The sequence below is a fragment of the Sciurus carolinensis genome, chromosome 3, assembly GCF_902686445.1.
Source record: "Sciurus carolinensis chromosome 3, mSciCar1.2, whole genome shotgun sequence".
Taxonomy (NCBI): domain Eukaryota; kingdom Metazoa; phylum Chordata; class Mammalia; order Rodentia; family Sciuridae; genus Sciurus; species Sciurus carolinensis.
This window is the reverse complement of record NC_062215.1, coordinates 11,258,861-11,281,805: the sequence shown is the minus strand read 5'-3', so window position 1 is coordinate 11,281,805 and position 22,945 is coordinate 11,258,861. Positions and strand designations below refer to the sequence as shown.

Here is a 22,945-nt window from a genome sequence, read left to right as displayed (position 1 = left end):
CACCTGGGTGAGGATGGATGACCTGCAGAGCTTCCTGGAGCCTTGGTCATTGTCACCTGGGGACTCTGGGCAGGAAGGCCGGAATGGGGCTGTCAGGCACCGAGGCAAAATTCTTCATGTTGTAAGCTCAGTTTACTGGTCATGTGACATTGGAAGAGAAATAGCAAAAGGTTCCAGAGCTGTGTATTTTCTTCTTAACTAAGTTCTAAACTTCTTGAGGGCAAAAATCTAACTTGGATTCTTCTGCATCCTCCTCCCAGTATTTGGCAAAGTGCTCTGCACACAATAAATGCTCTATAAATAACTGATGATTAGCCGCCCAGACAAGTTTCCTGCTGTAGAAAGCACCATCACATTCCAGAACGCCAGTATCAAAAGTTGGGCTGGGCGTGGGGGAATCTCTAGAGCGCAGGAATTGTACCAGAATCCCATTTCTGTTAGAGTAGGATTCCTAAGGTTGGTCTTACTCATTTTATGAATTCCCAGAAGTACTCTGTTATAAAGGAAATTACAAAACATTATAGTGAATTTCTATAGCTTGCAATTAAATATTGCATCTGTTGGATCCATGTCTACTTCAATGTTCTTATCCTTGACATTGGTCTTAGAAAAATCATTTTCTCAGCGTTGGTTTTCTTCCCTCATGGCCAAGATAAACTTGGGAAAACTATCTTTCACACTCTTCTGTTTTTCCTGTGGGACCTGTAGCTCCTGTGATATAGGCAGGCATCTTCAGGAAGAGTACAAGATGATGACTTAGTATGACTCTCTATTTAGAGTGAGAAAGTAGATCAGCAAATTGCCTTGGTCGACAGGTAAGGTCCTTTACTTCTGAGATCTCATACTTCACAGAAATACTTCTCCATCCGCACACTCTGCTCTCCCAGCACCCTCCGGGGAAGCGAGGGACCCTGGGCTGAAGCTTTGTCAGCTTCGGGGTGAATCTGCCTCTGACAGGCAATTATGCAATTTGTGATCCAGATATATTTCCTCAATACCTCGTAGATCACTTTCAGGCACCTTATTTTAGTGAAGCCAAGGGCTTTATCTAATGGACCATCTTGATTCTCCAGCCAATTCCTGAGTAAGAGAACGTCAGAGCAGTAACACCAAGTGGACATGACAAGAGCTGAGAAGGGCAGGACACCTTTGGGAATCTGCCGATGACCCTGAGGGGTGTCTTCTCCAGCTAGCTCACGAATCAGCTTGATTTTTAGGAGTGGGTGATGGGGGCAAAACTGCTGTGTCTATAAATCAGAGTCCCCATGAGTGATGAGTCTGCAAATCTAGAGAGAGGGAGGGTGGGATAGGTATCCCAGCCTGGTTTGGTTGACCAGCTGTGTGACCTGGGGCAAACTATTGAATCTTTCTATACCTTATCCCACTTGAAAAGTAGAATAATTGTACCTATGTTAGGGGATTTTAGTGAGGATAATATGAATTAATAACTGCTTATGTGGGTTATTATTACTATGATTTCTCCATTGATATAGGTACCTCTGTGCCTCATGTGGGGACAGAGGACTGTGAAGAACTATTTGAAACTTCTGCTTAATATGCCATTTGCCTGAGTTCTGCTTACCTGGTAAGGGCAAGAGCTCTAATTTGCATTCCCTAGTCTTGCCCTTACGTAGGTTCCATAATGACTCCCTAAGAGATAATCACGCCCTAATCCTGGGAAACTGTGAATGTTGTCTTATATGGCCACAGGGACTTGAAGATGTGATTATGTTGAGGATCTTGAGATGGTGAGATGATCCCAGATGATCTGGGCTTGCCCTAAATGTAATCACAAGTGCCCTCCTCATAAGCTAAACACATATAAGCTGGGCACAGTTGCACACATCGGTAATCCCAGTGACTCAGGAAGATGACAAGTTCCAGGTCAGCCTCAGCAACCTAGCAACTTGGTGAGACCCTGTCTCAAAATAAAAAATAAATAAGAGTTGGGGATGTGACTGAGTGATAGAGCACCCCTGAGTTAATAGATGTGTACAGAGAAGAAGACAGAGAAGGAATGTGACCACAGAGTGGCAGAGAGAGGTATGAAGTGACAATAGTCAAGAAATACCTGGAGTCACCAGAAACTGGATGAGACAAGAAATGGAATCTCCCCCAGAACCTCAGGAGGGAGCATGGCCTGGCATACTTTTTTATTTTGGACTCTGGCTTCCAGAAATGTAGAAGAATAAACTTGTGTTGTTTTTAAGCCCTCCAGCCTATGGCCATTTGTGATGGTGGCGGTAGTGAATGAAGGCAAGCATCCATCTGCTGGCAGTTACAGCTGGTGGAGCTGGTGGGAGCCACCAGCATGGAGACACTGCTGCTCCTGAAACCAAGTTCAAAGAGTGTCCCCTAAGAGCCACCATCCCTGGGCCCAGGAACTGTTGCTGGGGGAAGTGGGTGGTGATGGGCTCGAGAGGGGTCCTGACTTCTCCACTCCATCCCAAATTCTGAAATGTGGCTGCACACTGAGCTCTTTCAGTGGATCCGGCCAGTCAGGGAGACGGCTCCCATAAGGACACAAAGGTGACAGGTAACAAGCAAGTACTCAGGGGTCATATCATCCCTCCCCACGGCCCCCAGCCCACCACACCTGTTCCCAGCACGCTCGACCTTCCCCTCGACAGTCTCACACGTAATGACGTTTCTGGGGCCCTCGCTCTGGGCTGGGGCCTGCTGTGAAGCACTTCGCCTGCGTTGATTCATTATTCCTCACAAGCACCCTACGAAGCAGGGTCATTGTTGGCCATCTCACAGATGCGGACCTGGTCGCGCTCAAGGTCACCTGGCCGGCGAGAGGTGGCTGGCTTTCAGGACAAGCTCTTCACCACTACGCTACACACTCATGGCGTCAGGATCATTTACCCCCCTCAAGCTCCTGGGACTGAAGTCACCAGCCCGGGCTGCCTTGCTGCCTGTCCCAGCCTTCTCCCCAGGAGAGGGACTTGTAGGACCATGAATGCTGCGAAGAGACTCCGTTCAGGTAGGGACAGCCTCACCGTACACAGCTGTCGGACACCTGGTGGAGGGGATTGTAGAAAATGTTGGATAAAGTGACTTGCTTCACTGATGCAGAAATGGGAGATAAGGTTAGGAAACCTACTTTCTCATGACTCAAAATGGGACCTTTTTCTCATGGTCTTGTCAGTGTGGCAGATTCACCCATTTTCTCAGTCCTGGCTGATTTTGGATGGCCTGACAGGTCTGAGTCTAGATGGCCCCAGACTGAGCTAGATGATCATGGCGAGCTAGAAGGGACCTTCCAGGGGCTAGGACTATGACTTCAGCAAGAAACCTCCATCTTTTCCTCCATAGTGACTTTCATACCTCTCCCAATGTCTCCCAGATTCCTGGACCTAGAACTAAGAACCAAGATGGTTACAAAAATCACAGACGCCACAGAAGTAAGGATGGAAGGAGCTGCAGGCTCGGCAGCAGGGAGCGGGGATGCTGCACATAAAGATGGTTGGGGGTCCCGCAGGCAAGCCTCCTGTGCCGAGGGGCTTTCTTACACCATTCTGTATATAACACAGGGCAACATACCCCTGCATCCTCTGTTGCACACACCCGTTTTCAGAAACGTGAGATGTTACCACTAGCCTGAGCAGTTAATTGTGAAGTGAGGATTCAGAGCAGAGACCTCAGAGACACAGTCTATTTCTTTTCATAGGACTGTTTACTTGGCAGCGTAGACCTGTGGTCCTCAACGAGGGGTGACTTCACCCTTGGGGACGTTTGGCAGTGTCTGGAGACACTTCTGGTTGTCACAGTTGACGGAGGCAGCTAAGGGATGCTGTAAATATCCTATAATGCGAAGGACAAACCCACACAACAGAAAGTCATCTGGCCCCCAATGTCAGTGACTCTGAGGTTAGAAACCCTGGGCGAGCGCCACAGACTCATGAGCAAATTAAGCACTTAATCCTCTGATGACAACCTGAAAATTGCTATGATGGATTTTGGACTCCATGCAATTTAATATTTTCCATAGACAGCATAAAAGCCTTCCTCGGGGAAGCCTTCCTCCTAGACTCCTTCCGTATCTTCTACACAGCACAAATTAAAAAAGTGACTTCATTGTTAAAAAAAAGACACACAAATTTGAGTCAGCAGACTTTTAGTTTTCAGACTCATACCACCTAAGAAGCATGTTGATAAAACACGAACACATGTGTTACTTGCAGAAGATGCAGTGTTGATCCCTTTAACTGTATGATTCTAAAATAAACATCTCTCTCTGTCTCTCTCTTTCTCTCTTACACGTGTGAGCGCCCTCGCGCAGGTACACGCATAATTAGCGGATGTCATTAACATTGGTTGGGCGTGGGTCTCCGCTACCATTTTCCTGAGTACTGGAAGTGGACCCAGAAAATTCAGGAGGCTTAAAAATCCACATCCTGGGTCCAGTTTACCAGAACACTTTTAATACTTTTGCTTTTAAAAGCGTTTGAACTTTGCCTCCCTCCCTACGACACGGGCATGGTCACTGGGAGGAGATAAGGATTTGAATGTAGGCGATTGCAAAAGGGTTAGGCTACGAGCACATATTTTCATGGTTTACAGGCAGATTTCCTTGCGGTTCACCCACATTAAATTCTTCCAAGTCCTTGGCCTGTGAGTTCGTACTAATTTGAATGGTATAACTATTTCCACTTGATTTATAAACAGAATAATTGTGGGTTTTCTGGCTTATTTTCCTCCTCGGCATGAGCAGTCAACCATACGGTAGGGTAATTTATTGAGCTATTAATGGATGTTTTGTTCTTCCAGAATTTTCCCCACCCCTGTCCTAAGAGGGTAGCTGAGTCCGTTTCCTTGTGTCAGATGGTGCTTATGATTCCGGGTAAGTTTCTTCACTCCTTCCCTGGATTCTTTGTTTCAAAGTCTAGACCCAGGGAAGGAGTATGTCAGGCAGAGGGATTTGGCAGAAAGTAGGAAGTACATAAAGAAACATAACATTTGGGGGAAGCATGAAGATTCTAAGATTAGGAAAGGAAAGTTGGCTGGGGTCACTGTCTGGCCTGTTTCCTGGACAAGACTTAGGGTGATAGAGAATGCCTAATGGGTGCCTAGGAAGACTCATTTTAGGCCCCAGAAATCCAGCCTCAGCAAATAAATCCTGTGCTGGAGCTTGACACAGGAGCAACAGAGCCGCCCACCTGCACCAGACACAGTGATGGAATGGGATGGCCCCCTTCCAATGTCAGGCTACCAAGACCTCAGAGACAGTCATTCAAAGGGGGCTTGGGAAAAGGAACTCTGGTGGTGACTGAGATTGAATTTACAGCCAATCTAAACTAAAAGGAGGTTCAGAGTCCCATTTGATTTGATTTTTGAAAAAAATAAATATGCATGATATTTCTTTCATGCTTGAGTCAGTAGAGCAAAATCCATCTGTACTAATTTACCTGCTGTGTTAGGGTAACTGAGGTTCTGCTATAGGAACAAATTAATCCTGAAATCTCAGTGGCTTAACACAACCTAGGCTTATTTGTCAATTATGCTACTTGTCTAATGAAGGGTCATAGGGCTTCTGCTCCACAGAGTGACTCAGGGAACTGGCCTGATGGACGCACCAAGATCCTGACTTGTAGCCTTCTTGGTTGGGGAAAGAAAAGAGAGGAACCAGAGGGTTCAGGTCTGGTTCTGAATGCTTTTACAGGAAGTGATGTACCTCACATCAGCTGACATCCCGTTGGCTATTACTGGTCACACAGCCCCACCTAACTGCCAGGGGCCTGGGACACCACAAGGAAACGTGGATTTTGTTGAGCTGTAGTGCCTCTGTTACAGCCTCTTGGTACTTACACACACATGATGTGTCTTTTTACTTAATACTATTAATGTGCATGTGTGCAGAGCTTAATCCAAAGGTATTTTCTGGATTGTTCCATGATTTATCTTATTCTGGTCCCCCAGAATTCTGCAAATTAAGGAAATAAAGATTCACAAAGTAAAACACAGTAAGTAAAAAAAGAAGGCCTCAAAGCTGGGATTTTGACCTGAGCCTTTTCTGCTCTTTCCCAGTGACCACAGAGTGATGCTTTGTCAGAATTTTAACTTGAATTTTGATGGTGCTTCCTTAAAGAGCAGGATGTTGGTGGTGGTGGTGGCAGGGAGGGAGGGGAAACGCTGAACCTGTTTATTTGTTTGCTATTGAGAAAGCAATGACTGTCCCAAGATTTTGTGAGGTTTTGCCAAATGGGTTGGTTTCCCGACATGCACTCCTTTTCTTCTGGTAAAAATACAATTGCTTCCTCTTCTCAGAGCTGGCTTCATGCTATGTCGCAAGGGATCCCTTGTTTTTACCCTGGACTAACTGGGTGCTGACCCCATCCTGCCTCACAGAGCCACAACCCTGGGCCCAGAAGTTGAGTAAGACCTCCAGATGGTGACGTGGGGCTTCTGAGCTCTGAGGGGGCTGAGAGGGGCCTCAGTGAGAAGGGGCATATCATGGACCATCCTGGAGGGGGGCACATGGGCTTCTGTTCCAGGGAACAAAAGTCAGATTCCAGAGGAACCAGACCAAAATGGGTCTATAGGTTCAAGTAAGGAGGAAAGCTAGTTAATAGCATAGCCCTTATCTTGCACTGTTGTAAGCACTTTGTGAATTTAACTCATTGAACCCTCACAGGAACTCCTCATAAGGTCATTATTATCACTGCCATTTTAAAGATAGGGGAGCCAGGTGTAGGCACCAAATGACTCATTCAAGGTGGTACTTCTAGTAAACGGCTGCGTTGGGATCAAACCCAAGCGAGAAATCAGACTACGGGTGAGAGAGTTCACCAGTAGTGATTTTTCCCTCCGATGATAAGAAGCCAAACATTCTTCCGTATAAAAATAAAGAATTTGAATTTGTGTATGGCATATAAGGATTCATGATTTGGACCATTTTAAAAACTTCTGATATCATTGTCAACTTGCCTTCCTTCTGGAAGGCCATAGCCGTCTGTCTTAACGTAGAAGGTTCTGGAAGGATGCTGCCTCACTAATCTCTGGACCATAATGAGGAGGGCTGATGTCCTCACAGCACTGACCTCTAAACCTCCTGAGCATAAGTCTTGTCTCGTATGTTTCCAGGACCTGGCTTAAGACACAAGACGAAGTTAAACTCAATGTTAAATTTCAGGTCTGGAGTCAAAAAGACCTGATGTTGGAATCTTGAGTCCAGCATACCCTAGCCTCTCTGAGGCACTTCCTTTATCTGAATATGAGGATAACAACAGTAACTACTTATGGGGTTGTTGTGAGGATTAAAGGAGATACTATGTAAAGACTGCATTGAGCACAGAGTGCTAGACAAGCGTCAGCTGCCAGCCATGTCACCAACTCACCAACCCGTTTAACACATCTTTGTTGCAAGAAAAGAAAAAGAGACTTTCCTAGAATCTGCAATAGGTGTGTGTGTGTGTGTATGTGTGTGTGTGTGTGTGTGTGTGTGTATTCTGAAACAGGTGAACTGACTACAAACTGATGTCATTCTGTTTTCTCCCCACTTGGAATCACTAGGTATCTGACATCAAAGTGATGGAGGAGAAACCAACTCGTGCTTTCTGTCCGGGAGGACCAGCTGCATTTAAGTCAAGGGAGGGCAATGCCCAGGTTGGAAGCACTGGTGCTGTTCCCGGACCGTGGGAGACCACAAATGCCGTCTCTCCACCAGCAGCTAGAGCATTAATGTAAACACAGAGGGCTGGAGGTAAATAGGTTTCGTGGAACTCATGGGACTATTATGGTTTGGATATGAAGTATCCGCCCAAAGTCTCTCATGCTGAAGGCTTGGCCCCCAAGGAAGCAATGTTCAGAGGCAGGGCTTTGGGGAGGTGGTTGGATCAGGAGGGCTAATCAGTGGATGAATCCATTGGCAGCTGAATGGACTAGTGGGAGATGGTGGAAGCTGTAGGCAGTGGGGCATGGTTGGAGGGAGTAGGCCCCTGGGGGCATAGCCTTGGGGGTTATTATCTTTTTCTGGCTCATTCCTCACTCTCTCTGCTTCCTGGCTGCCATGAAGTGAGCAGCTTTGCTCCACCACATCCTTCCATCATGATGATCTGCCTCACCTCAGATCCAAAGCAATGGAGCCGACCAACCACAGACTAATGCCTATGACACCATGAGCCAAAATAAGTTTATCCTTCTTGAAGTTGTTTTTCTCAGGTTATTCGTCACAGGGATGAAAAGTTGACTAACACAGGATATAAGAGAATAACCAACGAGTGATCCTTCATCTCCTGGTGGTTCAGCATCAAATGAATGAAGGATCCAGCTGTATGCATTACCTACAAATGACTCCACCTCCCGGCCACACCTTTGGGTAGGTATCCCACGTCACAGACCAGGAAACCGAGGCTTGAGAAAACAAGCTTCCTGCATCATAGTACTTACGAGGAAGAGCCAGGATTTAAACCCAGAGTTTAAACACTTTTATTCATTCATTTACCAAACATTTATTGAGTGCCTAATACTACATTTTAAATACCAGGGCAAACAAGCCTCCTTTCTCCTATTAGTGTCCTGCGGCTGATGCGACAAATTACCACAGACTTGGTAGCTTAAAATAAATGTATTCTTTCACAGCTCTGGAGTCGGAGAGTTTGAAATCAAGGTGTGGGCAGTGCTTGCTCCTTCCGAGGGCCCTGAGGAAGAGTGCATTCTTTGCTCTTTCCAGATTCTGGTGGCTGCTGGTGTCCCTTTGCTTGTGGCCCCCTCATGCCAGCCCCTGCCTTCTTGATTACCTGGTCTCCTCTTCTGTCTGTGTCGAATCTTCCTCTGCCTTTCTCTTATGGGGACGCTTGGTGCAGAATTTGGGGACCACCTGAATAATTCCTCATCTCAACCTAAGTGTAGTCAATTGATTAAGTTTTTCTTGGTTTAATTATATCAACAAAGAACTTCTCCCCAAATAGGTCATAGTTGCAGCACCTGGGGTTAGGACGTGGTTACGTTTTATTTATTTACTTATTTATTTGTTTTGAGTCCTTAGTCAACCCAATGCAGTCCCTGCAGAGCTTATGATTAGTGAGGTTATTATGAAGCAAATCAATAAAGCAGAGGGCAGCACGTGGGGTTAGGGTCCCTGCTGGGCTTGGAGAGAGAGCACCTGCCAGTCACTCTGGCTGGGGGACTTGATAGGAAGACCCAAAGGACAAGAAGGAGCTGGCTGATCTTCTCCAGGGGGGGCCAAACCCTCCTGACTCAGCAGCCTGTTCATCTATAACTTCATGAGCAAATCATTCTTCCGGATGGGTCGGGCCCAACAGCCCCTGCATGAAGAGTGAAGAGCAGAGACGCAGTTTTTCACGCATGCAGATAAAATGGCTTTACTACCACAAACCACAGGAGGCTTTAACAGACCACTGGCTCTGCGACGGCCAAAAACAAGGGCTGCCAATCGATCGATGGCTCTAAATCCCAGCTCATCGTTCTTGGCTGGCTGACTTCTCCCACCTTCTAATGGGTTTACGGCTAATAGAAGAAGAGAATGTCACCTCCCTGTTAACTGGGATGTTCAGTTTGCAGTGCAGTCAGTGGTGGGACTGCTGATAAATTAGGCATTCAATGATTGCTTTACCAATGATCTTCATTTGGTTATCATCTAGTTGAATATTTTTCCAGTCCCCAAATTTGCAGCCACGTTCCACGGCCTATTGATGATTGACGATTAGCTTGTCATAGCAGAACCAAAAGTGTAATCCGAGGAGAATCCAGGCTGGCCCTTGGACCTTTGGCTCCCCGCTGGACGGTGGTCAGTGGCTTTGAGTCCACAAGCCTATCCCATGTGACTCCACAACCTACATAAAGAGCCTTTTGTTGCTGCCTCCAGGTTCAGCGAATTGCCAAGTCTCTTTCTCTGCACTGAGTGGCAACCCTGGAAAGCCGCAGTGCGGGCGCTGCTGGGAGGGAGTTTTATCCTAAATGCACGTTGCTCAGGGTCAACCGGAAGCCCTGCTGTGCAAGCGAGGCCCATGCAGGACAGCCCAAGAGACCCGGCTGCTGCCACTGCTTTGCAACCTCGATGCTTTAATTCCTTCCTTAGGTGAGGCAGTCCAGCGGGCCTGAGTACCAGGCCTGGGCTGTGTGGGGCCCGTGTGGATATGGCTTTATGAACGTGCTCGGGGGGCACAGCGCCCTCCACTTATGCCGAGGAATGCACCAAGAGCCCCCGCTGGGAAACTCCCTTCAGGATGTGGTGGAGGGAGACCTTACACAGCACTGGGTCCCCTCTGGTGCTGGGGGGAAGGCCGAGGAAGACATTCCTTTCTGAGCCGCCACTGGGACTCACTGCATTCTTGTGGGCCCCTTGCTGATTTTAACCTTATAGACACAGCAGGTGGGTCCCAACAGAGCTAACCCCATGCAGGCAGGTTTTTGTGGTAAGCATTCCCAGAGAATCCTCACTCTTTTTTTGAGGGGTTGGGGGTACCCAGGATTGAACTCAGGGGCACTCAACCACTGAGCCACATCCCCGGCCCTATTTTGTATTTTATTTAGAGACTGGGTCTCATTGAGTTGCTTAACACCTCACTTTTGCTGAGGCTGGTTTGAACTCTTGATCCTCCTGCCTCAGCCTCCCAGCAGCTGGGATTACAGGCCTGTGTGTGTGCACCACGCCCAGCAGAATCCTCACTCTGGGCCCCAAGATCTTTTATCCTTCTTTTCCTTTCAGCCCAATTTCTCCAACTATTTTCAACATTGCAACATTTCATAACTATTTTATGACATATCTAAAAGATTGTCTAACATATAATCTTTGATTCTCTTTTATCTACAAGATTAAAAACATTGTGTAAAAAAAGGCTACTGCCTGGGCTTTGTTTCTGTAATGACGTGCGGGCATCGTGGGCTGAATGGTGGTCCCCAAATCACATGTCCCCAATCTGCTCCCCAGAACCTGGGAATGGGTCCGTGTTTGGAAAAGGGGTCTTTGCAGATGCACGTCAGTTAAGGATCTTGAGATGGGTCCTAAATCCAATGACAACTGTCCTGACAGGAGAGAGACAGACACCAGACGCAAGGGGAGGAGGCGAGGTGACCAGGGAGGATGGAGGAATGCCATGGGTCACCAGGAGCTGGGGGAGGCAAAGACGAGATTCTAGCCACTGGAGGGAGCACTGGTTTGTTGACACCAGGTTGCCGGCCTCCAGGACCTGGAAACAAGCCTCTGTTGTTTTAAGGCACCGTCAACGGCTTTAATGGCAATTTGTTATGGCAGCCCTAAGAAATAAATATCATGACTGAATCCCCTTTTCAGAAGTTGCTCAGGAAATGCTAAGTGATCCATGGCTTGAAGACTTGAGTTCCAACTTCCTGGTAGCAGGACATCTCAGACATCCTGGTAGCAGGACATCTCAGACACCCAGCTGGGGCTGTGCACGCAGCTCACCAGGGGTCTTCTCTTCCAAAGGGTCCAGGACGGTGGGGCCAAAGAGTCTGGCAGAAAGTCTATCCTTGATGATATTTTAAACTTTCTGATAGTAGATTATATCAGAAGAGCCAGTCTTGATTTCCCATCATTATAATAACTTAATGATTATAATCCTTATAAACACAGAACACAAATTTTCCTCCTGGTTGCTTCGGTGCCACTGAGTTGTGTAGAGGGTGCTTTCGTGCATTTCAGTAGAGAGTCCACAGAGAGGTTTGGCTTCCAGGGTCCCTGCAAGGGTGACTCCTACCAAAGGCCTTCCCAAGGCACCACACAGAGTCTGCTGTGGACAACTGAAGGCCAGCCAACCTGGGGCAGCGGGTGGAGCTGTTTATGATAAAATATGAATTGGCCAGATCCGTCCCTAGGGCACAGTCAGATCAACCTCCTACTGGTGTACAGACCAAGCCTTTCACCGGTGAACTCCTTACAGATGACTTAAAAGAGCTTTAGGAAGTAGAAATGACTGTTCATCGGATTAATGTTAACAATGATTATAGGTTGAACATCTCTAATACAACAATCCAAAATCTAAAATGCTCCAAAATTCCACTTTCTGAGTGTTAACAAGATGTCACAAGTGGAATGTTCCACACCTGACCTCATGTGACACTCCAGGGCCAAAACATTTTAGGGGCACTAACAACACTGTATAAAATTAACTTCAGGCGGTGTGTATAAGGTGCATATGAAATACAAATATATTTTATGTTTTGAATTGGTTACCATTCCTGAGATATCTCAGTATGCATGCAAATATTCCAAAATTTAAAAAAAATCTGAAATCCCCAACATTTCTGGTCCCAAGCATTTCAAATGAGAGATACTTAACCTTATCACAAATACCCTGTAGATGAATGGATAAATAATGGTTTTTGGAAATACATTTCTAAAATACAAGTTTTAATGAACTTGATAGAGTGAAATAACTTATTATTGTTTCTAAATATTTTGGTTGATATGGGAGGGAGATGATACTGTGTACTTGACCCATTCAACCGCAGAGTCTGTTTGTTAGCTTTGGCAAAGATTAGGATTATGGTAGAAGAAATGCAGAGTTGGTTTCCAGCTTTTGACCTCTAAACATGGGCTCCAGAAAACATTATCCATAAACAAGTAGATGAAAAAGAGAACAAATGAAGAGGTGATACCTTGCTTTAAGGAGGGGATTGAGGCTGACTCTTCTGGGAGGCAGGGAGGCTGAGGAGGCTGAAGGAGGAAGGTCAAGAAGCCTCTGCTCCCTGGGCTGTTGGGATGGGAGTCACAGGAAGGGATGAAGACAGGCAGATAGATGGGTGACAGAGAGGGAAAGTAGATGCAGAGCCCAAAGCTGTTTCCAGTTGTGAGAGGACTGCTGTCTGCCCTTTCTGAGGTTTCATTGCTTGATTCACTGCATGTCCTATTTCTGCTTACTCTAATGTAGCTGGGTTTTTGCCTTGTGACATCAGACTATCTCAGCTGGGCACAGTGGTGCATGCCTATAATCCCAGGAGCTCGGGAGGCTGAGGCAGGAGGATTGCAAGTCAAAGTCAGCCTCAAACACTTAGCGAGGCACTTAGTAACTCAGCAAGACCCCCTGTCTCTAAATAAAATACAAAAAAGGGCTGGGGATGTGGCTCAGTGGTTAAGTGACCCTGAGTTCAATCCCTAGTACCAAAAAAACAAAAACAAACAAAAAGAAACCAAATTATCTCCATGAATGTAGGGTTTACTTTGCAAATATAATGAACTACTTCCTAGGAAAGTGAACATGTACAGAAAGTAAATTTTGCATAACTTAAGGGAAGTATGGATCTTACCTGAACTCAATGGGATTCATTGAGCCCAGTTAAAAAATTCCTGCAGCAGCATATATTGCTGGTGGGATTGCGAATTGGAGCAACCACTCTAGGAAGCATTCCTTAGAAAACTGGGAATGGAACTACCATTTGACCCAGCTATCCCACTTCTTGGCATATACCCAAAGGGCTTAAAATCAGCATACTATAATGACATGCCTACATCAATGTTTATAGCAGTTCAATTCACAACAGTATGGAACCAATCTAGGTGCCCTCCAACAGATGAATGGATTAAAAAAATGTGGTGCATATACACAATGGAATATCACTCAGCTACGTAGAAGAATGGAAATTATGGTATTTGCCAGTAAATGGATGGAACTGAAGACTACCATGCTAAGTGAAATAAGCCAGTCCCCAAAACCCAGAGGCTGAATGTTCTCTCTGAAATGTGGATGCTGACTCACAATAGGCAGGGGGAAGGGAGGGAAGAATAGAAGTTCATTGGATTAGACAAAGGGGAATGAAGGGAAGGGAGGGGGATGGGAATAGGAAAGAGAGTGGAATGAGTCAGATATCACTTTCCTATATTTATGTATGAATACACACGACCAGTGAAACCCCACATCATGGGCAACCACAAGAATGGGAAGTTATACTCCATGTGTGCCTGATATGTCAAAATACATTCTACTGTCATGTATAACTAAAAAGAACAAATAAAACATTTAAAAAAATTCCTCCAGTGAAATTTGGTTAGTAAGAGGTTGAGTGTGATCATGGAATTGGGGGTTGGTTGATCTGACTTTCTCTAGTATGGCTGAGTGTTCAGGGGAGCACAGAATGCAGAAATAAGCAGCGGCTCATTATGCATGATCCTTAATCCAGGATAATAAAGAACATGAACTGAGCTGTGAAAACAGATAGATACATGTTCCCGGCAGGATTTGTGCCTTTTCAGCTACTGCAGGAAAATGAATCAGAAGGACAGAAATCCCATTTCAACGGATGAAACCAACCTCGCGGGACACGTGACGTGGCTGGAGTGATCATCTGTTCCTCTGTATGGATTTCATTTGGGTTAGCATCATCGAGATATTGACCTATGACCTACAGAGCTTGACCCCGGTGTTGACGATGGAAGGCAGGTTTGTGGGAGCTGTGTTTGCTTCCAAGGGCTGAGCAGTAGCTCTGCTGTTCTTTAGTGGACATCTTCCTGGCCCATCAGTCCCAAGTTTTAAAACTCCCATCTCTTCCTAGGTCACCAGGTTTTTAAAAAAATTTTTTATGATCCAGCTTATTAGTCACGGGCCTGGGTACCTGCACTTCTTAAGTTTCTCTTCTCCATATTTTGCTGACTTTAATTACAGGCGCTTGGCTGCAAGGGGACCGTAGTCCTTCACTATGCTCTGTTTCCTGGGGCTTCCCAAATTTATGACCTGGTTGATTACTAGCGAATCCAACAAAATATACCCTTCTCTGGGCCTATTTCATTTTGCCTCTCGCTCATGCCAAATTCTCCTGGCTGCCCCCAGCGCTTGGCTTCTAAAGCCAGGCTCCAGGGATGGAAAGTGCTGGAATCTAGCCTCTCCCAAGCACCCGAGTTCAGTTCTGTCCTGATTTCACATTTCAACCATAGGACATTCTGCCAAGTGACAGGGCACAAAAAGAGCTAAGCCTTTTTCCATACTGTGGTTTTCGTTAGGCGTGTGCGTGTATGTGTGTGTGCGTGTGTGTGTGCGCGCAGGGCGCCTATAATAACAGGTAGTAACTTCTGCCCTGCGAAAACCACAGCTGTTTAGAATGGGATCCCCACTCGGCTCTCCGCCACCTGCAAGCCTACTTCAGCAGAATCTGCAGGCTCCCTTCGGCCTCCAGCTTAATGAATAATCACGAGAAAAATACAGGTCAGCACCTGCCAACAGGCAGGGCAGGGATTGCTTTGGCTAAGTCAAGGTCTCTGTGTTTCCCATTTTTCTTTAAGTGCAAGCCTTCTTGGTTGCTCTTCCTCAGAAAGCACAGGAAGCTGAAGAAGTTCCCTCATCTGGGCAAAGATCCTTTCCCAACTTTCCTTTATGCTCCCCGGCTGTCTACTTCTGAAACTGACTTTGTTCAGGCTGCTGCAGTAGGAAGGGCTCCCCGGATGCAAATTTCAGATGGTCTTGGCAGAGGGGTTTTGCTCCAGACTTTCATAGGGAGGAGCAGACAGGTTATAGGTGGGATGATGATAATTGGAATGGCTTTTGCTCAAGGCCTTTTTCATAGGGGATAACAGGCCACTCACCCACAGCTCCGAAGGCCTGGGTCATCTGTTACCAATTCTGTTCCTCAGAATGCCATTCTTCTGGCTCTACCCTGTGGCAAACTGTGAAACAGATGTATCATGGTGACCATGTGCAAGCTGGGGCCTCTTCAGGCCAAGAGCAAGTGGCCATTCATTCTCTTTCGAAACTCCATGAAGGTATAACTGGATAGAGTCATAAAAAATAAGGTATACATGGAAAGGATGTATAGAGCCCAAGAGGGACCAGAGTGGGTGTGTGTCGGGGGGTGTCAGAAAAGGCTTTCCAGAAGAGGAGAGGCTTGTCTCTGGACATCAAGGGATATTGGGTGGCAGAGTCGGTGTATAAGAATGCGGATTCTGGAGCCGAGCCTCTCAGTACAGGGCCCGCCTGTGGCGTGCTAGCTGCCTGACTTTGGGCAAGTTGTATAACCTTCTCATTCTGTTTCCTCCACACAGCAAAGTAAACAGCAGCACTGAATTCACTTTCCATTGCGGCGTGACCAATTGCCACAAACCCAATAGCTTAAAACAACATCCCTTTAGCATCCCTTGGCTCGTGGGCTTGGAGGTCAGAAGCCCGGCTTGCTGTGGCCACACTCTCTCAAAAGGCTGAAGTAAAGGTGCTGGCCGGGTCAAGTGCTCATCTGGAGGCTCCAGGGGAAAAATCTGCTTCCAAGCTCTTCTCGTTGGTGGCAGAATTCACTTCCTTGTGGTTGTAGGACTGAAACCTCTGTCTTTGCTGGCTGTCATTAGGGATAATCTTAACTCCTAAGGTCACTCATGGGCCTTGCCACATGGACCTTCTTTCTTGTCCTGTGACTATCTGGCTTCCTTGTGTTCCATTATGAGCTCAGGAACACTCTCCGCTTTAAGGGTGCGTGTGATTGGACTAGGCTTACCAGGTAATTTCCCTCTCCCAAGGGCAATGGAGGTGGAACTTTAGTTACCTCTGTAAAATCCCTTACAGCACTATCTACATCAGTGCTGGCCCGAATAACAGGGAGAGGTGTGTGAACGCCATCTTGGAACTCTGTGACCTCCTGCACCTACCCCGGTAGAAGCCGCGAGGCCCAAAGGAACAAGTATTCATAAAGTACCTGGCACACAGCAAGCAAGTTTCAGGTAGGAGGATATGCAAGAGACATATGAGCCACTTGGGTTCCCGGGATGGATAAGAACTTGGTCGGGGTGAAAGGAGGTTGCTGGGTCTTGGGGACAACAGGACAAACTCTGGTTCTTGGCTGGAACAGGAAGTGCTGTCTTCCTTGAAAGGAGAACTGACCTTCTCCCTGATTCAGGTCTTTGCTGTGCGTAGTGAGGCCCAGGGTTTGGAATGAAGCAACAGGAACCTGGAAATGGCCTTTTCGACCGTCGGTGTCAGAAACTATCTGCAGGGAGCTTTCCATTCTGGGAAGAGTGAAGAGGTTTCTTCTAGCTACAAGTCCAGGGATTCAGAAACCACTAAAATAATAGCTTCTCCAAAACCCGCCAAGCCAGGCTCTAATTGGGAGGAATGGGAATGATCCCCAGTCCTCTGCTAAACACACACAGCTGGCGGCTCAGGAATATTTTCAAATTGCAGGAGGCCATTTTCTTTCTTAGCCTGACAACCTCTGCAGAGGAATCAGAAAAGGGCCTGGGCCCCGTGGCTGCTGGAAGAAAGGCAAGTGGCCACCATTCCTAAGTAAGAGCCTGGACTTGGTGGGCTGAACTGCTCACAAGAAATCTACAGTACTAATGCCCTGGGCAGTCATGAGAAAAACTGCAAAGAGCTACGAGGGTGGAGTAAGAAGAGGAGGAGGGAGGGAGAATGAAGAGATGATACTGTTCATGTCGGGATGCAACAGGGGCAAGGAGCTTATCTTTCAAAAACTCCTCCCCTACACGATTCTGATTTCCAGCTAAATCAGTTTTCATCTCTCCTGGCTCTCTCTCCACCCTCCTCCTCTATCTGCCTTAGCTTCTGGATCTTTTCAAAGTTTCCCCCAGAAAAACTTCCGCCAATTTCCTCCCCTTGAACAACTGTCATTTTTGAGAAGCTGCCCAGTCTCTGTGCTGTGATTTTCAGAGACTCGGGGCCAGGCTTCCTTCCAGAGACGGCAAAGAGGTAGGAGAGGGGGCTGCAGGGGCTTCCGGTGGCGGGAGACACACAGGCAGGCACGTGTCCTTGCTGATAAGGACAGCATCACCTTGCTGATATCTGGGGAAGATGCTGAGGAAGAAAAGCAGACAGCTGGGAACCCACATTTGCCTTGTAGCTGCCAGACTTTCTACACAAGGGAGACACGACCCTATTTGACCTCGCCTCTCAAGACCAAGGAAAAACCGTGCCAAAAATGTGTAGGCAAAAGGCCAGGCCAAGATGACTAGTTTCGATATGTCCAAGGAAGTTGTCTGGCTGGGGCAGCTTGTGCGCCAGGGCAGAAACCCAAAGCTCAGCCTTTAAGGTTGCCAGGACAGCAACCATGTGAACAGCTACCTGTGCGCCAGGTAAGGCCGGCTGCCATCGTTGCCCATTAAGGACCAAGCGGCACAACTCTGGCTTGTGAGTTCCTGGCCTGGAATAGTGAAGATGACGTCTCCCCTGCGCTCCTGCCTCTTCGCTATGCCAGAGGTGTCAGGAGGCCCTGATGGGGCCTAGCACTGGCGAGCTTGCTGTGATCAGCGGCTGACGACTGACAGAAACACTTTCCCTGATTACATTTTAAACTTGGACTTGCCACACTTGGTTACATTTGAGGGGGAAAGGGAAGGAGGGAGAGAGGAAACGAGTCTTAAGCAGGTTTGCTGGAGGCTCAGGGCCAGAGAGCTCATGGACAGCCACCTGCACTCAGGGCTGTCTTCTGCATTTCAATATAACTAAATATTGACATCCAATTAACAAATATTGATCGGGAACCTAATCATTCAAAACAGTGGGTGAGTTCCATCCTACGCCGTGTAGGGGACGAGCCATTACCCACCTCCTGTTAGTAATGAGCTTGAGGAGTAGAAAGATAACTTTCCGACTTCATACCGTAACTTATTAGTGTGGTGGTAAAAATGAAAAATTAAAAAAAGAAGAAGAAGAAGAAGAGAAATCACTTAGACTAATGGTCTCTTCCGGGCAAGTGGCAAAGAATGCTGATTTGGCTTATTTTATCCCTTGCACCTTTCTTGGCTTGGCAGATTGCTGATGTGCTTGTTTTGGATGGCAGTTAATGTTAGGTAATTATTGGCATGGAAGCATCCACATATGTTATAAATCACTGCATTTTACATACTGGCGGGGTCGGGGCTACGGACAAGGAGGGCTTGTCTGTGCAAGAGAAAAACAATTAGCCAGACCATCCGTTGTGTCTTCCTTTGCTGTCTATTCTGATTATGGGTCTGCTGGGGGACGCGTGGCTTCTCTGGCCCTGCACACTGTAGCAGGTTCTTAAACTTCATCTGCACTTCCTCACGTCCTCATGGTCCTGTGCCTGAAGTGAGGATACCCCCTGGCTGAAGGGAGTAGTACCCATACTACTCACAAGAGGACTCTGGGTGTGGTTCAAATTCACGCTGGCTAACGAATCTTCTCAGTTCCATTTTTAACACTGGCCTAAGTCACTGCAGATTGGCTTATGACAATTATCCTGTTGATGTTTACAATACAGTTTGGGTGAAGGGAGGGTGTTCTCTGACTCTGAGGTCCAGTTTCAGCATTAATTATTTATTCCAGTGCTGGGGACTGGACACAGGGCCTTGCACATGCCAGATACTCTACTACTGAGCCATGTCCTCAGTCTTCCTTTCTTTTTAAAAAATTTTACTTTGAGACAGGGTCTTGCTAAGTTGCTCAGGCTGGCCTTGAACTTGCAATCCTCCTGCCTCAGCCTCCTGAGTAGCTGGGATTATAGGCATGTGCCAGCTACCTGGAGATCAATTTCACATTTGTCAATGCAGGTGACCCTCTGCTGTAGCCCACAAATCTTGCTTGGGAAACTGTCACATTCAACCATTCACATAAAACTACTCTGTGACCTCTGAATACAGCAAGGTCACCAGGCCCCATCGATTCCCTGTTAAATGATCAACATCAATTCTGGTCAGAAAGCACACACGTGTGTGTCATATACCAGTATAAAAATCAAGCTTAAAATTGACTGTACAGCTTGGCAAGAAAGACGCTTTGCTTTTCTGCCAAAATATTCCCCTGGACTTTCCTCCAGGACTGAAGTTTCACAGGGAAGTTAAAGGTCACAGAAATGTGACTAAATGAGCACTGATCCACATTTACAGAAGCCAGTGACTTCCCAGAGTCCCTCATTCTCAAACCCGTATTAGATGTGTAGATAATGTTTTTAAGGGTAAAATTTCCTAGTTCATTGAGCCAGAGTCCCATGCTATTGATGAACTGAAGGTAATATTGAAAGTGACAGTGTTTGAAAAGCAATCTTAGACCATTTTTTTTATTGCATGCAATTAACAATGAAATTGAGAACCGCTTTCTCTGTAATATGAAATCATCAGCCACAGAGTTGCCATTGAAATTCACCACGGTGATTTCAGCCAGTAACTCTCAATTTCTTCCTCTTTCTGAAGGTTTTTTTTTTTTTTTTTTTCTTTTTGTCTCCCTTCAGTTTTAAGCTCTACAGAATAATGAGCAAACAGTTAAATTGGGCTAGCTCTGAGTTTCAACCAAGATTTATGGTCTACTCATCTTCCGGAGGAGCTATAAAACCACTGATGACATCTCATCTTGAAATCTTTTGTATTAAGAAAAGAGATGGGTGTGGTGCTAAAGTGAACTCTGGATACGAGTGATATTTAGACAAGTTTCCTACTTCAGAACAGTCCTGAACTCATACAAAGGCTTTCTGCCATTAGCTGGGGATCTCAGCAATGACCACTCCACCTTCTCCAACACTTTCTACCCTCTCACAAAAACATCCTTCTTAAATTTATCCTAAATATGTTTGGGATCCCCTCCTCCCACCTTCCCCCCCACGCCACCCCCACTCTAAATTTTGCTTGGGTTTAAAAAAAAAAAAAAAAACCCGAGGCAGATTTTTTTTTCTCTCCTCTGCAAAAGCATTAACCTTCAGATCCAAGTTAGCCCAAATCATCACGATAATAAAAAGACAGTAAACTGCTTTGGGTTAAGAGCACTCAACAGAGAGGGTCAAGCCCCGTTTAAATAAAAACAGTGGGGTGGCCGTGTTAGAGAACTGCTCCAGCTGACCTCTTGTCCTCTCTGACACTGGGCAGAGGACTATGGAAAGGGAACAAGGTGGGTGGTGGTGGTGGTGGTGGGGGTGTAAACATGCTTTCTGGAAGGTGCCGAGGTCTGTCCAAAGAGCAGAGGCAAGGGCAGAATTTGAACCAGACCTGGAGTTGCTCTGTTTGGAAACCTCATTCTGGAAAACCGAAGTCCAGCAGCGGCTTTCCAGACCAGGACAAAGAGAAAGGGGGCGGAAGGCACCAGGGAACAGGAGTGGGGCTAGGCGGCGGACAACAGAGAGCTCAAGGGGAGTGGCTGAGAGCATTTCTTGGTTGCGCTGCTGCCCAGAAACTTTTTCTCGCACAGATATCTCACTTCGGGGCCTGAACTCTGAGGTCCGCAATTGCTGCAGGGGTCTAGGCGGGGACCACACTCCAAGCCCAGTGCCAGGGCTTCAGGGCTGGGTGAAGTCGCCACAGCCCAGGGCCCTGGCGGCGCGGAAAGTGAGCCTCGGAGGCCGAGGCTGTCGCGCCGGGGCTCGGGTCTCCCGGGCGGGGTCCTCACCTGTTCCAGCGGGCCACCTTCCTCCGGTAATACCGCAGCGCCTCCTGGCTGGCCAGGAGCGAGTCCTCGGGCCCGAGGAGAGGCGGCTCCTCCAGGACGTTGTACAGCGGGTGGGCGAAGAGGGCCTGCAGCTTGGAGCGCGAGCCGCTGCGGCCGCCGCCGTCCTGCTCGACCCGGGGCCCGGCTTGGGAAAAGTTGTGCGCGATCGTGCCGGGGTTCGAGGAGGCGGCGGACGCCGCGGAGGAGGCGCGACCCGAGCACGGGCAGCCCGGCGGGCGCTCCCGGGACCGCAGCTGGCGCTGCACTTGGGGCCAGAGGTGGAAGTAGAGGTCGGCGGAGAACAGCGCGCCCAGCAGCAGCAGGGTCAGCAGGCGGTCCCGGCGCAGCCCGGGCATGGCCCAGCCGGGGCGCGCGGGCCGTCTCCGGGGACCCGGGAGGGCGCCTGGGGTGCGGGCACCGGAGGCGCTCGGAGTCCTGGGGGCCCGCTGGGGCCGATGCGGCCGAAGAGCTCACCGCGCGGGACAGACGCCCTTTGAGGTGTGTCGCCCTGAACTTGGGGACCCGGAGCAGGGAGCGCCGGGGCTCGCGGCTGTGGCTTTTCTCGCCGCGCAGAGACGCGGGGAAGCGGTTTCCTGGGCGCCTGCTGCTCGCGCCTTCTCTGCCCTGTGCCCGCAGCCCTGGGGCGCGGCAGGTGGGGCTCCGGGTGTCCCGCGGGCGGCCCGGCAGGGGCGACGGCCGGGAGAGCGCGGAGAGCCGGCCGAGGCAGGCGGCTGCGGAGCCTGGGGCGTCTCTCCCGAGGATGCTGGCGCTCGGCGGCGGCCGCGACTGCTCCTGCGGCTCCTTCTGCGGGTGGCGGGGACGTCCGTGTCCCCGGCTGGCACGGGCGCGGGAGCGGGTAGTTGGCGAAGCAGGGGCGCCTCGGGGCGTTGTCTGCGCGCCCGGACTCCTAGAGGCAGAGGTAACCCGGGCCTCCACCCGCCTGGCCTGGCGCCCGCACCTCCGCCCACTCTCAGCTGGCACCTGCCTCTGGCGCAGCTTGCCAGCCAACTCCTGGTGCCTCTGCTGGCTCTGCCCTTCCACCTTGTCACCAACCCACTTCTCGCGCCCATCCCCCTTCCTTGCTCAGGGCTCAGTCCGCACATTTTGAGGGACCCAAGCCAGGCGGGTGGGTAGGGGTGAAAGTTTTTATTTCCATTTTTTTTTTTTTTAGAAAAAAGACTTCAGTCCCTTAAAAACCTTTCTCTCGTAAGCTCTGCCAGGTGCGTGCATGTGTGTGTGTGTGTGTGTGTGTGTGTGTGTGTGTGTTCTTATACTCTCGCAGAGAACACACCAGATTCATCATAACTACATGCCACCTGCCTGGCGCATAGTAGGCGCTCAGGAAATACCCACTTGGCGAATAAAACAAGTTGACCTTTAAATAGGAGGCACCAGTTTTACCTAGACTCTTGGCGATTTCCTGTTTGGATGGAGTTTGACTCCAACCCTGCTTGTACTTTAAAAAGAGGAAATGGCTCTTGCACTGAGTGAGGGCGGGGTCCCCAATGACCCCACTCCGAACTTCTGAGTTTAGCTTGGTGTGAAAGTCGTCCACCCCAAAGAATCCCTGGAGGGCACAGTCAGGCTTTCTCCTGACGGCCAGTGAGGTCATTTATACTCCTCTATTTTCCTTTTGAGGAAGAGGGAGGGAGCCCTGAACT

At 48.2% G+C, this 22,945-nt stretch overlaps 1 protein-coding gene across 1 annotated transcript in view; it reads right to left on the bottom strand.

Moving 5' to 3' along the window:
• Fam20a (FAM20A golgi associated secretory pathway pseudokinase) overlaps nt 1–22,162 on the bottom strand; it is a 53,266-nt gene extending 31,104 nt beyond the window's left edge. The window contains exon 1 of the mRNA XM_047543535.1: nt 21,246–22,162. Within this exon, the coding sequence (XP_047399491.1) occupies nt 21,246–21,640 (395 nt within the window). The 5' untranslated portion in view covers nt 21,641–22,162. The remainder of the gene's footprint in view (nt 1–21,245) is intronic.
• Nucleotides 22,163–22,945: the final 783 nt, after the last annotated feature.